The sequence below is a fragment of the Zosterops lateralis genome (assembly GCF_965231275.1).
Source record: "Zosterops lateralis genome assembly, chromosome: 18".
Lineage (NCBI taxonomy): Eukaryota > Metazoa > Chordata > Aves > Passeriformes > Zosteropidae > Zosterops > Zosterops lateralis.
Window position 1 is genome coordinate 4,234,694 of NC_139778.1, and position 13,291 is coordinate 4,247,984.

General features: G+C 43.4%; 1 protein-coding gene across 2 annotated transcripts; it reads right to left on the reverse strand.

Annotated features, from left to right (window-relative positions):
* Window positions 1–30: 30 nt before the first annotated feature.
* On the reverse strand, window positions 31–10,612 carry CYBC1 (cytochrome b-245 chaperone 1). 2 transcript variants are annotated; one of them, XM_083874882.1, is made up of 7 exons: window positions 10,509–10,612; window positions 8,222–8,352; window positions 7,080–7,121; window positions 5,740–5,813; window positions 4,747–4,843; window positions 2,383–2,527; window positions 31–1,831 (listed from the first exon to the last, which is right to left on the reverse strand). In XM_083874882.1, exons 2-7 carry the CDS (start codon window positions 8,304–8,306, stop codon window positions 1,702–1,704), a joined length of 573 nt encoding a protein of 190 aa, XP_083731008.1. In that variant the 5' UTR covers window positions 8,307–8,352; window positions 10,509–10,612; the 3' UTR covers window positions 31–1,701. The 2 variants fall into 2 exon arrangements, with proteins under 2 accessions (XP_083731008.1, XP_083731009.1); XM_083874883.1 differs by lacking the exon at window positions 10,509–10,612 and adding an exon at window positions 10,243–10,322.
* Window positions 10,613–13,291: the final 2,679 nt, after the last annotated feature.

Here is a 13,291-nt window from a genome sequence, read left to right on the forward strand (position 1 = left end):
AAATTTAGCTAATTGCCTGTAACCTAAGTTTCCCACATTCATACACAGCAGCTTCCCAGTTCCAGTGGTGTGGGGTAGGCACTGAAAGCCCCATCATTACCCCAACAACTCAGAGGACTTTCAAGAACGTGTACTGGCAGATACCTGATGTGATTACAACTTTTTTATCTTATTTAAAGAAAACAGACCTAGTTCTGTGCTGCAGGCAAAGCTACATCAACAGCCTTGTCCCTGCTGCAGTGTGAGAACCTTCCACTGACAGCACCAGCCTCTCCCTCCCTGCTCAGGTCTGAATGGCTGAAATCTGTTCTTTGATGAGCAGGTGCTCAGCTTCAGACTAAACTGGAACACACAACAGGATGGGGCTTCTACCAAAAGCTTTTCAGAACCACCTCTCTGAAGGAGTAGAGTGATTGGAAACAACAACACAGGCTCTTTTAAATCCTGAAGAAACTGCTGCCAGGAGACATTTGCTGCTGGCCAGCCGTGAAAGCAGACAACACAGCTACCTCGTACCCTGTTCAGATCTCTTAGATGTAACTGTGTAAATATTTTCTAAATCAGGTCTGAAGACCATAAGATTCCTAAATAAAACCTAGTGAACTTCAGTACAAGTAGCTTTAGCATGCTGAAGAAACTTGCATCTTTTTACAGTTTTTTCTTGTACTGACATATTAATATAAGCATGGAGTTCTAGTTCTAGACAGACTATATTGACTAACAGAGGTAGCTTTTACTTCAGAAATACCTTGAAAATTTTTGTGTTTTAACTGTTTGTGAAACCATTGGTCAGAACAGAGGACACCACACACCTGGAGTAAAAACACAGGTACAAGTCAAACATTTAGTCTATGCCAGCTACCTTAAAAAAGTTATTATTTAGCACTTCGGTATCATTTCAAGTGAGGAAATACTCAACAACTCTAGGCTACCACCTTGTTTGACATCATGCTTTTCCCTACCTAAAGTTACACATGTCCCTGTTTCCTTTCTAAATACACAGTTTAAATAGTAAACATTGAGGTCTAGAAAAAGATTGTTCTGTTCTGCCCAGAAGTAAAGCAGAACAGGACTAAGGTAGAACATCCCAAAGATGTTTCATCATGATTATTTTTCCTTTCCTATTTATAGCTCCTTGGTGAATCTGAGATAAGTTAAGACACTGTTACAGGTTGATCAACCTGATGTTTAGAATTCCAAGAGAGGCACTCAGTTTTAATTTCCACAGATATCCAATGGCAAGTCAGTAGTAGAGAACATAAAAGTGCCACTACTCTTCATCTCCTAATTGCATATATTAAAAGGGAAACCTCAAAGCATTGTGTTATGAGTTGCAAGTGCAACTCTTCTACATTGCATATACTGTACCTGCAGCAAATGTTTGCAGTAAGCAGAAGTTCACATCTGTACCTTCACTTCATTAATGGAAAAGCAATTATTTCAAACCAATTCAATAATAAATAACAATTCCTAGACAAGTTTGATGAGCTGACAAAGCTCAAAAGCCAGCAGTGTCCACATGCAGGGTCTTGAAGCAGTTTAGCACTAAACAATGTGCCCTAAGACAGATTCCACCCATTGTAAATGCACACGTTGAGAAATGCCCATGTCAAGGTTGTGATGGATTTCTTTTTCTGAAGAACAACCAGAGTATTTTCCAGATATTTGAAAGCCTCTGTTTGCTTCAGTTCACAACGACTATCAGTATTTAGCCTCCGGTTCATCTGCATCACTTGCCTCTGTTTCGCTGCTCTGGGAGAAATCTTGTGGGGTCTCTACTCTGTCCAGTTCCAGAAAACTTGTAATGAGTTTGGCAACTGCATCCACATCACTGTGGAAAAAGAAGAAACAATGGAAGAGTTAGTGGAACTGTGGTGCTGACAAGACAAGAGCAGGCATGCTAATTCCTGAGAGTAACTGCCTCAAGGTAAAGTCATATGGGCATAGAGGGTACGGCTGACAGCATGCCACACCAAGCCATTCCCTCCACATCAGTCCTCTCCCCAGCCCCTGCTGCAAGGTTCCTTACTATCAATGCTTAAGATAAATTTTTTGTTAACTAATACACCAAATGTTTGCAAAGTAGAATTAACCCCTTCTGCCATTGCATAGCTGAGGAAGACAGGAAGACAACTGTCTGGAAGAGAACTCCAGCAGATATGTGCCACTAAAGGGATCTCAGATATCTAAACATGATCCTGATAGATGGTGTAAAGGTTTGTAAATGAAAACATGATGGGGTTTAAAAGTTTAAACTGAGTAACACAGTGTCATACCAGCAAGTCTAAAAATTGAGCTTAGTTACAACAGCGGCAGTTACTGACCCACACGATTGCCACCTCCCACCTTACAGACTGCAATTTTTAAAAGCCCACACTGCACCTTCTGCAGCCCAGCACTGCACTCTGTGTGAGGGGGTGTGAGAATCCGGTGACAAAGCGCAGCATCACCAGGTAACCCTTCCCAAAATAGCGCACGGTCTCCTCCTCCACGTTCACGTCACGGATCTCGTGCAGCACTGCCACCACTGCAAAGACAGGGACAACAAGGAGCTGTCAGTGTGACTGCACACTCTCAGCACTGCCACCACTGCAAAGACAGGGACAACAAGGAGCTGTCAGTGTGACTGCACACCCTCAGCACTGCCACCACTGCAAAGACAGGGACAACAAGGAGCTGTCAGTGTGACTGCACACCCTCAGCACTGCCACCACTGCAAAGACAGGGACAACAAGGAGCTGTCAGTGTGACTGCACACCCTCAGCACTGCCACCACTGCAAAGACAGGGACAACAAGGAGCTGTCAGTGTGACTGCACACTCTCAGCACTGCCACCACTGCAAAGACAGGGACAAGGGACTGTCAGCGTGACTGCACACCCTCAGCATTGCCACCACTGCAGAGACAGGGACAGCAAGGGACTGTCAGCGTGACTGCACACCCTCAGCACTGCCACCACTGCAAAGACAGGGACAAGGGACTGTCAGTGTGACTGCACACCCTCAGCACTGCCACTGCTGTGACAGGGTGACAGTGATAGCATAGGATTAAAATGTTTCTAAAAATCATGGGAATTGTATACAATAGATTCAGGGGAGGTGGAAAGAAAGGTTGGGCCTGGATCGGCCTGGGAAAGGGAACCAAAACTACGTAGGCCCTAGGAAGGAAAGGTTGGGTTTTGTCTTTATTAGATCATGTGAAACTGTACCTGCATAATCATCATAGGATAAATTATATTTTTGTTAAATGTAATGACTGTTTGGTAATTGAATATGATTATTGTTTAAGAATCACGAGAAACGATCTTTAGGGGGCCTGATGAAAACTACAAGAATTCATACACTAGAACAATATGGGTTTAATAATTAATATGTAGTTATATAACAAAAGGGTATAAAAACATGTCCATTTCAAATCCACGTCAGAGTCAGATTTGGGTCTGTACCCTGTACCCCTGATTCCCAGAGCTCTTCAATAAAAGCACCTGCACATAATCATTCTGTGATTATGTGTTTCGAGCTAACAACAGGGTGACAGGAACCCTGCTCTTGGGCACCACTGCTGTCACCCCACACAACCAGGGCACTCCTGCAGCAGCAAACAGCTGCTGAGCTGCACAGGCAAAAGAAACACGTACAGGGTGTGAGTGCAGCACGCTGTAGCTGGGACAGGCCCTAAGGAAAAGCATACAGCCAGCCAGGCATTGGGGAGCAACCCCTTACTACTTATGGTTCCCACTTGCTTTAATGGCAGTTTTAACTATTTTTCTGTATGGAATAGGCAAACAGGTGTTCAGCTTACTGAAACTGAACAAATACTGAAATATTTAACTGCTCAGAGCACCTGCTGATCTCTGCATCCTCACATGTATGGTACCTAAACCAGTTATTATCAAAGAGGAAGAGATATCCTCAACTCTCCATTGTAAACATGTATCCTAAAGGAAAGTTCAGAAACATTAAACACCCTTCTCTCCACATCTTTGATCTTCCATCTTGAAAATGAACTCTTTAAAAAACAAATTCAGCTTAAGGTCATTCCAAACTTGGCCACTCTTCTGAGCTTATAGAGAGCTGGTTCTATTTACATCAGGGGGTAGAACAAAAACTCTGATATGGAAGGAGATCCTACTTCTGCAACAGCATAAAAGATCCCAGTCTGCAATAGAGCTACCAACTCACCATGACTCAGCCAAGTCACAGACTATTCTGCAACTCCTGTTAATCCAAGAGGAAGCCCAAAGGACATCAGATCCTGCATTAGGCTGAGCCTCCTGAACAGGCTGCTTTAAATGCACATTTTATATCTGCAGGATGCAACATGTCTGCTTGCATATGGTATCTAAACCTTTGCCTGCTCCCCAAAGCAGATGAGATTACAGGAATCTCAACTTCTGCATCCAAAACTGAAATCTTTCCATCAGTCTCAGCTTCCAAGCAGGCTACTAGCCAAGGGCAAGGCAAACACATTAACATCCCAAAGGAATGACTAAGAATATTATGGAAAGCAATGTGTAGGCCTACTTACCTTGGATTAAAATAATTAACAAGATGCATTCAGCACAATGAGAAAAAGCACTTGTGCCCAGAGAGGCAGATTGTTACATCTGCTGCTTGGGAACAAAGCAGATCTGGAAGCAGATGTGACTTAATTTGAGTACAGAACTCCAGAGAAGCTATTAAATGGGCACATTTCCATCTCTTCTGCTGCTCACCGCATTTTCTACCACAAATGCTGCTGTCTCACCTTGTTCATTGCCTCCTTTTGATAAGGTCAGTATTTTTTTGTAGAGATTGAATGTTTTTAGGCAGAGTGTTCCCTTGTTCTTATCAAATATTGCTTCCTGTAAAATTGAACAATAAAATATTTTATTGAAAACACCATCACTAGCTATGCTTCAAAGTAAAATAAAAATAGTTCTGTGGGAAAATAATCTTGGTAAACAGCTAGTTTAGAGAAATTACTCTATTATTAGACCATGAAAATCACAATCTTGCTCTTGGTTTTAACAGAAACTTTACCATATCTCATGTGTGACTTCTAGAAGGGAGTTAAAAATGGGTTCATTGTCCCTCTTGCCACATTCCTCATGTAATAAAAACTTTGCCTGGAATCAAATTTGAACACTAACTTGTAACTCCTATAATTTCCACTTCTGGTGAATTTGACATTGCAGTGCTGTGCTCTGTGGGTCAGGCTTACAAGGACCTCAAACATCTCTGCCAGGCAATGAAAAGAGGATCTCATTCTCTTTAGGTGAGCTGCTCATTCTAACACAACTCAGGTCAGCAGGGTGACAAAGTGGATTATTGCTCTCAAATCAACATCCACACAATTCTAAACCAGCTTGTCCCAGAGGAAAAAAACTGAGCAGCCTGGAAGGTTAGAGCTCCCTTTTTTAGTGGCTGCTCTGCTATTAGCTTGAAGAAGGCTAAGTTCAAAATCATGTTGTGCAGCTGACTGTCCTAGTCATCCTCCTTCTTTTATATAAGAGAGAGCATTTTGGGCCAAGTCTCCCCTTAAAAATACCCATATGTTTTCGCTTCACATTTTCATGCTTGTGTACTCAAAGAATTATTGCCCTAATCCTAGTCCCAGTATAGCAGCCCAGAGGGTTTCCTCCAAACCAAAACCATAACTTGTCTGTTTGGACTGAGCAAGTGCGTGGGGCTGCTGGAATCAGCATCTGCCAACTGCTTCCTACTCACAGACCCTCCTTTCCTGAGTTCAGCATCTTACCTCCCACTGCTCCAGATTCTGGGCTGCCACAAAGAAACACCCAGCCATGTAGAAGAGTTTCCATGCCAAGCTGTCTGAACAATGCAAAAAATGCACAATTTTAGCTTTTTTTTTTTTCCCCTTCTTTGGTATTCAAACAATCCTGAAAGCAACATACTTCCTTTAAAAGCAACAAAAGGAAGAAAGGTTTCTCTGATGAAACATTTTTGCCTTTAGTTATACTACAAGTTTTTTACAGCTCTTTCCCAGGATGAAAATACAGAGAGTCTTCACACTTTTCAGAAACTTCATTCACGCTGGGCTTCAAATTATGCAGAATTATAAACATATGTATTATTGGCAAGGTTGTAACATCCCATCTTTTTCTTCTCTACAAGCAAAGGCATCTTAAAAGGCATCCACAAAACTGCCAACCTGCTGTCCAACACCAAATATTTGTGCTGCAGAGGACAAGGATAAGGACAATGAAAATTCAATAAAGCAAACATGTTTCTGCATAAAAGGAAGCAGTTGGTCCTCTCGACAAACAAACATCTGCATTTCATGTCCTGGAAATGTTTACATGTCACAGCCTGAACAATTTGCTCACTCAGGCTTTTAACTGAAGGCACAGTAGGAACTGTGCTGGGGTTTCAGAAAACTTTGCTGCAACATCTTAAGAAAAACAAGGCTGATTTAGCTGGTGGCTCAAGCAGCTTTCACTGCATGTTGCTCTTCAAATAAAAATACGTGGGTTATATTGGTAGCACATTCCTGCACAGTATTAAGTTTTAACACTTGATGTTAACAAACTGCAGCACAAGAATCACAGGGCAGCTTTCAGGATAAATCCAGTGATGAGAAGACAGCTGGCATTTGGTGCAGTCTGCTGTGCTGCAGGGGGAGGAAGCAGCAGTAGCTGTCTGACCTCTAAAGGTGCTTGGATGAGTAATCTCTGCCAGTGATGATCTGACAGTTTCCAGAGAAACAGAGAACTTCTGTCAAAGGCAAAGTAATCATTTCATTACGGTGTCAAATAGTCATTACATCTTCCCAGGAGAGCTCTGAGGACCAGCTAATCACATTTATAAAACATTGAAAGTACAAAATGCCACAGAGTACCAATATCATTATTAAAAATACTTGCAAATGGAAAAGGAGGCTGAGTAGGAAATAAGAGCATTAAAGCAAAGTAAGCCAGAGAGGCAACAGTTATTATTGGTTTTAATACTCACACCACAAAGTGGGAGAAAAACCTACACTGCCTTTGAAGGGCCAGGCAGAAGCTGCAGATGAGTTACCAGCATGAAAAACAGATCAAGGAAAGAAACAATTCTCCCAAAAAAGTGTTAGGCCATTACCTGCACTATAATAAGCAGCAGCCAAACCTATGGAGGCTATTCCTAGGAGGAAAGAAGCGAGAATTAGGACAAATAAGCAGCTCAAAAACATCTCAAATTCCCTGATGAAAAATATCACTTTTCAAAAACAGTACAAACATGATTTCAACATAAATCACTATATGAAAGTCAAGTTATTTTTTTCTCTCAGTATTAAAAGAAAAAAAAAATCCCTTCTGCAAAGGCATTAAAAGCACAGAGGTCAGAAATAAAAATGTTGTGACTCAACTGGGAATAAACCTCAGAGGGACTCAGTCTAACCATGACACCACACCTTCTCTCAGCACAGTACAACTTGGAGTGCTCACACAAACCTTGCAATGTTTTTTTTCCCTTTAAGAGCAAGTGCTCTATAAAGCCAAAAGAAAACTTTTGCAGTAAAGTTGTGTCAGAAACTGCCAGCTCCTTTCTCTCAAGGAGGAGGAAGCACCTGAAGAGTGCCCCATGCTCCAGAGGCTGCTGCAACTGCAAAGATCCGCTCAACATCCCTGAAAGCAATGACAACGTGGTGCTACTGCAGTGGGATTTGCTCAGCTGGAAAGCAGGATATGCCACATTTTCCCCAGCAGCTCTCTCAGTGCAATCCTAACAAGTTTATTTTTCCTGCATATTCAGTAGTGTTTATAAAGATGCCTTTCAGAACGTCCTGTATGACTTCCCATTTCCTACAGTGTCCTTAGGAGCTCACCACAACCACACACATGATCCAAGCCCAGCATGGCCACACTGCAGTTCTCCACTCCTGAAAATGGAGATGTTTTTTAACCCAACTGTACAGCCCCTTCAGAAGCTTCACATTTCTCTTGCTGCATGGCACACAATAAACTTTCTGTTCTTGATCTTTCAGGACTCCCTTAAAATTCCATCCATGAGCTTCTGAGGTTCTCCAGATGAGACTGAAAGTCTCACAGTGAAACTGCCACGCTGAGGCTTCAGACTCATTTAGCGGCTGTGAGAAAGGAAGAATTTAAAGCACAACCATTCCTGTTCTGGAAAGGAAAATGCCTGGAAAGCAGGCATTTCACCACGGGCTATTTCAGGAGTTTATTCAGTGACCCTCTTCCCTTAAAGCAAGCTCTGAAGTAGGAATGCTGTGGTCTTACCAACACAGAGGGACCAGGATCGGATGCCAGGCGACCTCTTTAGATGCAGATGGGAACTTGTGCGTTTTTCAACCAACATGTACATCTTCAAAAGACACTCCCAACAGCCCAGTTTGAATCATGAAACTTCACTGGTAAAAAAGTAAGAATTTCAAATCATTAACAATTCCACCATTTCCCCTTCCTAGCGTTTTTCAGGACTTATAAAGTCGTAATCTAGACTATAAAAGATACTCCAGGGTAAGAACACAGTCTTTTTTGACAGGAAGAGCAACACTGAAAACAACCACAGAATGAAACTGTCATGTAGAGAGTTGCGTCACAACAACAGAAATCTGAAAGTTCTCATTTTGGGGGCAAGTTTCTTTCTATTATAATCAGATTCCAGAAGAAAAATGTGGAAAACAAGAACCTGGAACAATGTTGTCACTAATTCATGCAGCCCTTCAAACAGAAAAAACAGCAAGGGGAATGGAAATCTCTTTGACAGCATTTTTCCTGTGAGCTCCAAGGGTTGTGTGAAAGGTTAGTTTGGGAGCTGGGGCAGGAGGGTGCAGCCCTCTGCACCTCTGACATGGGGTCTCATCCCTGCTGGGTAGAGATGAGGAAGGGAAGGGCAACAGCCAAGCACTGCCAGCATCCCATAATGCCACACACGCCGTTCCCCTCTTCCAAACCACCTCAGCAACACAACCAGGAGCTCCAACAACAAGGATGTTTGTCTGTCCTCAACAAGACCATGCCTCCAGCCTAGGCAGAAACAGCAGAGACTAAAAAGACAGGTACTAATTAAAACCAGTGAGAGCTGGGTAACCCCGTGCAGCATTTTCAGTATGTTTTTACTGTTTTACAGAATGCAATCAGAGTTATTTAGGGTGAGAAAGGCCTTTAAGATCATGAAGCCCAACCACTGACCCAGTCCACCACTAAACCATGTCCTTAATCACCTCAACTACACGTTTTGTGAACACTTGCAGAGACAGTGACTCCACCAGTTCCCCGGGCAGCCTGTCCCACAGAACCAGTCCAAGGAGGCTGCACTAAGCTGCTGTGAGCTGCCTATGAGAACAGCTCTCCAGAAAATGTCAACATGCATCACGTTCTGAATAACCATGAAAAACACGGAGAGAGCAGGTCTGAGCACATCCAAGTTCTCACAAAAGGCAAATATGTGATTTTCAGTCCTTCAGCTATCCGGTTGCTCTTGGATATAAGAGGCTCCAGTAATTCTGGTAGTTTGGATGCAAAGCTCCAGGGGGGGCAGACTGAACCAGGTCTTTTCAGTTAAACAAAAAAGCACCCACGACTTTGATTTTAATCTCTTAGCAACACATCTGAGAGCATCTGAAACCAAAAGAGCCAACAGCACTTATTGCACAAGACATGCTCCATCTCCTCCGGATGTGGAGCATCAAATTTTAATCTTCAAATGACTCCTGTGAGTTGCTCTCAATATACTGGAAAATACTTGTGCATTTACAACACCCTCCCCTGCCTGTTATCAAATACAAGTTATAAAATACATTGAGATCACTGCAGAAATCTTGCTGTATTTAACAAATATTACATCCTGCTTAGAACATAATTCTCACGCATATCAGTCAAGGCCATTAATACAAACTTTGATATCTCCCTCCACAATAATTTAGTGAAGTTCAAGCAAGCAAATGCCAGTTTTGGTTTAATGTTGGGTACTCAGCATCAGTGTATTGTCTCTTACAGGCTGTTCCTTGCAAGACATGGACCTTGGAATAAAAAGCATCTAAGCAACTTTTAAAGTTACATTTAATAAATAAATCATAAATGCACCCTAAAGCAAACACTGTTTTACTACAACAATGCTGAGATTACAGCTAAAGAGATAATTTTGTGCTGCTCTTTCATTTCAAATTCCCAAACTCAATTTTGCTTGAATTTGCCTGGTTTGGCACTAAACTGATCTCCAACATCAAAATAACATTCCCATGCTTTCTCCGAGCTCTCGGCTCAGGGCGAGCCAACAAAACCCATGGAAGGCACACCTTGAAACCTCCACCACCAACATCCATCACATCAGGACCACACATCAGGTGAATTTTCCTTACAGAGCTCATTTTTCTTTACCTCCCACCCCTGCACCTGCTCTCACCGCACCCCCCCGAGTCCGCTCTCCCCTGAGGGAAGGGAAGACCCTCCCCAGGCGGGGCCCGGCCCTACCAAAACCCGCCCAACACGCGCGTTTTGTCCCCCCGTGCTCGGAGACCCCGAGCCCCCGCTTCATCCTCCCCCAGCGCCGTGCCCGCGGTACCTGCCCGAGCTCCAGCCGCCTTCTCAAGGGGCTCCAGCCGCCTTCTCAAGGGGCCCGCGGCCGCCTCCGCGCCCTCAGCGCCGGTCCCGCCTCAGGGCTGGGCGGGCGCGCCCGCGGCCATTTTGGGTGAGGGCACGGAGGGACACGAGCCGCCCTTCCCTGCCTGAGGGCGGCGCCGCGCCAAGATGGCGGCGCTGCCAGTACCCGCCATGGCGCCTCAGCCCGGGGATGCCGCCGGAGTGAGAGCGCCGGTGTTTCCTCGCTTGTTTTGTTTCAGCGGTGGTTTGAAACAGCGGAAACCTCGCGTGGTGAGAGGAGTGCTGTAGGGTGAGGCTGGGCGTGTGGGAGAGCCGTAGTGGAGCCAGTTGTGCCGACCCGCGGTGGGTGAGGGGGACATGGCCCATTGTGTGAGGGGCTCGAGGAGGGCAGGGCAGCCCCTCGCTGGACAGAGCTCCCCTGAGGGCTGTCCACAGCTTCGGCAGCCCCTGGTGAGGCCAGGAAACCTCTGGGTTCTCGATGGCAGCGCTCGGGGCACCGCTGCCACAAAAGCGCCGGTGCTGTGGCTCGGCTGTGGCGGAATCACAGAACATTTGGGGTTGAAGGGCCCAATGGAGATCTCTCAGTCCAAGCCCTGCTGAAACACCTTGGCACAGAAACGCGTCCACATGGGTTTGGAGTGTCTGCAGAGAGATGATGTCGATTTTAGGAGCTCTCTAAACACAGACACAGTCTAGTTTAGGAAGGTGACGTTGTTTATTTTGCACAGGGTGCAAACTGGAGGTTTCCACAGATTAAGCAAGCCAAAGCTTTTAACTACTTACACATTTTATCAAACAAAGACATTAGTGTTCACTGGCTACAAGTTACATAGTTTTCTTATTAATTAGTATTCTGTCTTCTATTGGTTCATGATTCACTTCTCATACTAATAAGTCTGTATGCTCAGCCTTTCCTTCCTGCAGACGGATTTCTCATGTCAGTGGTTGCAGATTCCCCCTGCCAGAATTACCTTTTACCTACCTGGAAATGATTTCAGCACAGTTGCTGAGTTGGTTTTATTTGTTTCTTCCTTATCTTGGGAGTTCTTGCCAGATGGCCCCTAAATTCTGTATTCTTTGTGTCCACTGCCATCCTTTTTTCTTTGACTTTGCTAACCTCTGCTAGGTCTGAGATCATTAAAACATGTCAAGCCCTTGGCTTTTAACGAGGCAATTCCACCAACAAATACCTTGTTTTTTTCTAACACCTGGACATCACTTATATTTGCAAAGCAGAAATATCAATGATAATATCACAGATCCAACATTGATGTTATGGGTTTTGTGAATTGGACTTCAGCTAAAGGCTTGGGTTTGAAAATCTGTTATTTGAGGAGGAAAGTTTCTCATTCATTTGAAATACAGAGTAATTTTCCTGTTCTGGGCAAACAGGCTGCATTTGGAAAATCTTTTCTGCTTTAGTCAAACATTCACATGGGAAAGCTGTTCCTGTTCAATCCATTAGAGCAACTGCTTATGTCAGGCAGGATGGGTGAAGTGCAGACACCTGTAGTTTGGCTTAACTTCTTAAATTCTCTTTATGTAAGTCAGGGTGTAACTTCAAATGATATTTGGTCATCTCTCAGTTGCACAGGAATGTCCTTCCTTAACGAAATCCTCAATTTTTGGCTTTTTTCTGGACATGAATATATTCTGGAGTGTTTGCTCAGGGCCATGACATGATAGAAGCTTCTTGAGCTGTTCTCAACACTGTTCTGGTGAACTGAGATTTTGATCAGTGTTTTTCATAACAATCCAGAGTGAAGACAGAGAAAAAAACACCCCAGAGTCCATGGTACAGACATTTAAGTGTAAATACTACAAAATACCAGCTGATGTGCAGTTTTTGTGTTTGTTAATGGGAAAAGGCAGTGAGGAACTGCAAGAATGAAATGGCCCTGCTTGTGAGTCACAAGGTACCAGCTGCTGGATTTGGGTGAAAAAAATAGGAAGTAATAAGTTTCACGTGTGCTCAGCCCAAACAAGCAGCTGACTGAGTCTGCTAGGAAGAAATTCATGTCTAATTAGCTGCCAATCAGTTTTTATAAGCAACTGGTTTCTCTGGAAACCAAATGTTAAGCCGTTTTCAGTGATACAAGACAAAAGATTTCTTGTGTCTAGAGCACAGTGAAATAAGCAAGAAATTCATCTGTCCCCTCCACTCAGCATATACCACACAGCATATTTTATTATTATGTTATCTCTCTACTTCTCCAGTTCCTCAAAGGTCACACTAGGATAACCTGATATGACTTAATTTAATTATGAAGTTACAGAGAAACTTTTTCAGCCATGGGAAATATCACTTACACACACACAATCAAAACAAATATGGCAAGGATCCTTGTAAGCTTCTGCTATCCATTAATGATTCTTACAGTGTTTTTTTTCTAAAATCTGAGGATCTTGCAACTCTTGGAAGTAGGTGAGTGCAGTTATGCCTACAGATAGAAAAAGGAAGAAGGAACATTTTGAAAGCCTGATCCTGGACTTAAAGAACAGCATGAGTTACAAACCACGTTGCCGCAGAAACAAAAACTATTTTCCAAAATAAACAGTTCAGGAATGTGATTGACTATTCGTAGACTTCTTCCTCAACAGTGTAAAAATAGATTCCATGGAAGTGTTTGTGTTCTGTTTGTGTAGTGAACACACTTGTAACTTTTAAGTCATTGATCTAAACCCAAGAACATGAAGATAGAACAGAATTTGCCTTTATTTTGAATTAGTTTGGCATGTCTGGAA

Bases quoted from the DNA above. Each gene is read 5' to 3' on its own strand.
- CYBC1 (XM_083874882.1), bottom strand. From the start codon at position 8,306: ATGTACATGTTGGTTGAAAAACGCACAAGTTCCCATCTGCATCTAAAG. The intron at 4,844-5,739 runs GTAAGATGCTGA...TCAATTTTACAG, and splicing joins AGAATCTGGAGCAGTGGGAG to GAAGCAATATTTGATAAGAA. The intron at 1,832-2,382 runs GTGCAGTGTGGG...CTTTTTCCACAG, and splicing joins GCAGTGCTGGGCTGCAGAAG to TGATGTGGATGCAGTTGCCA.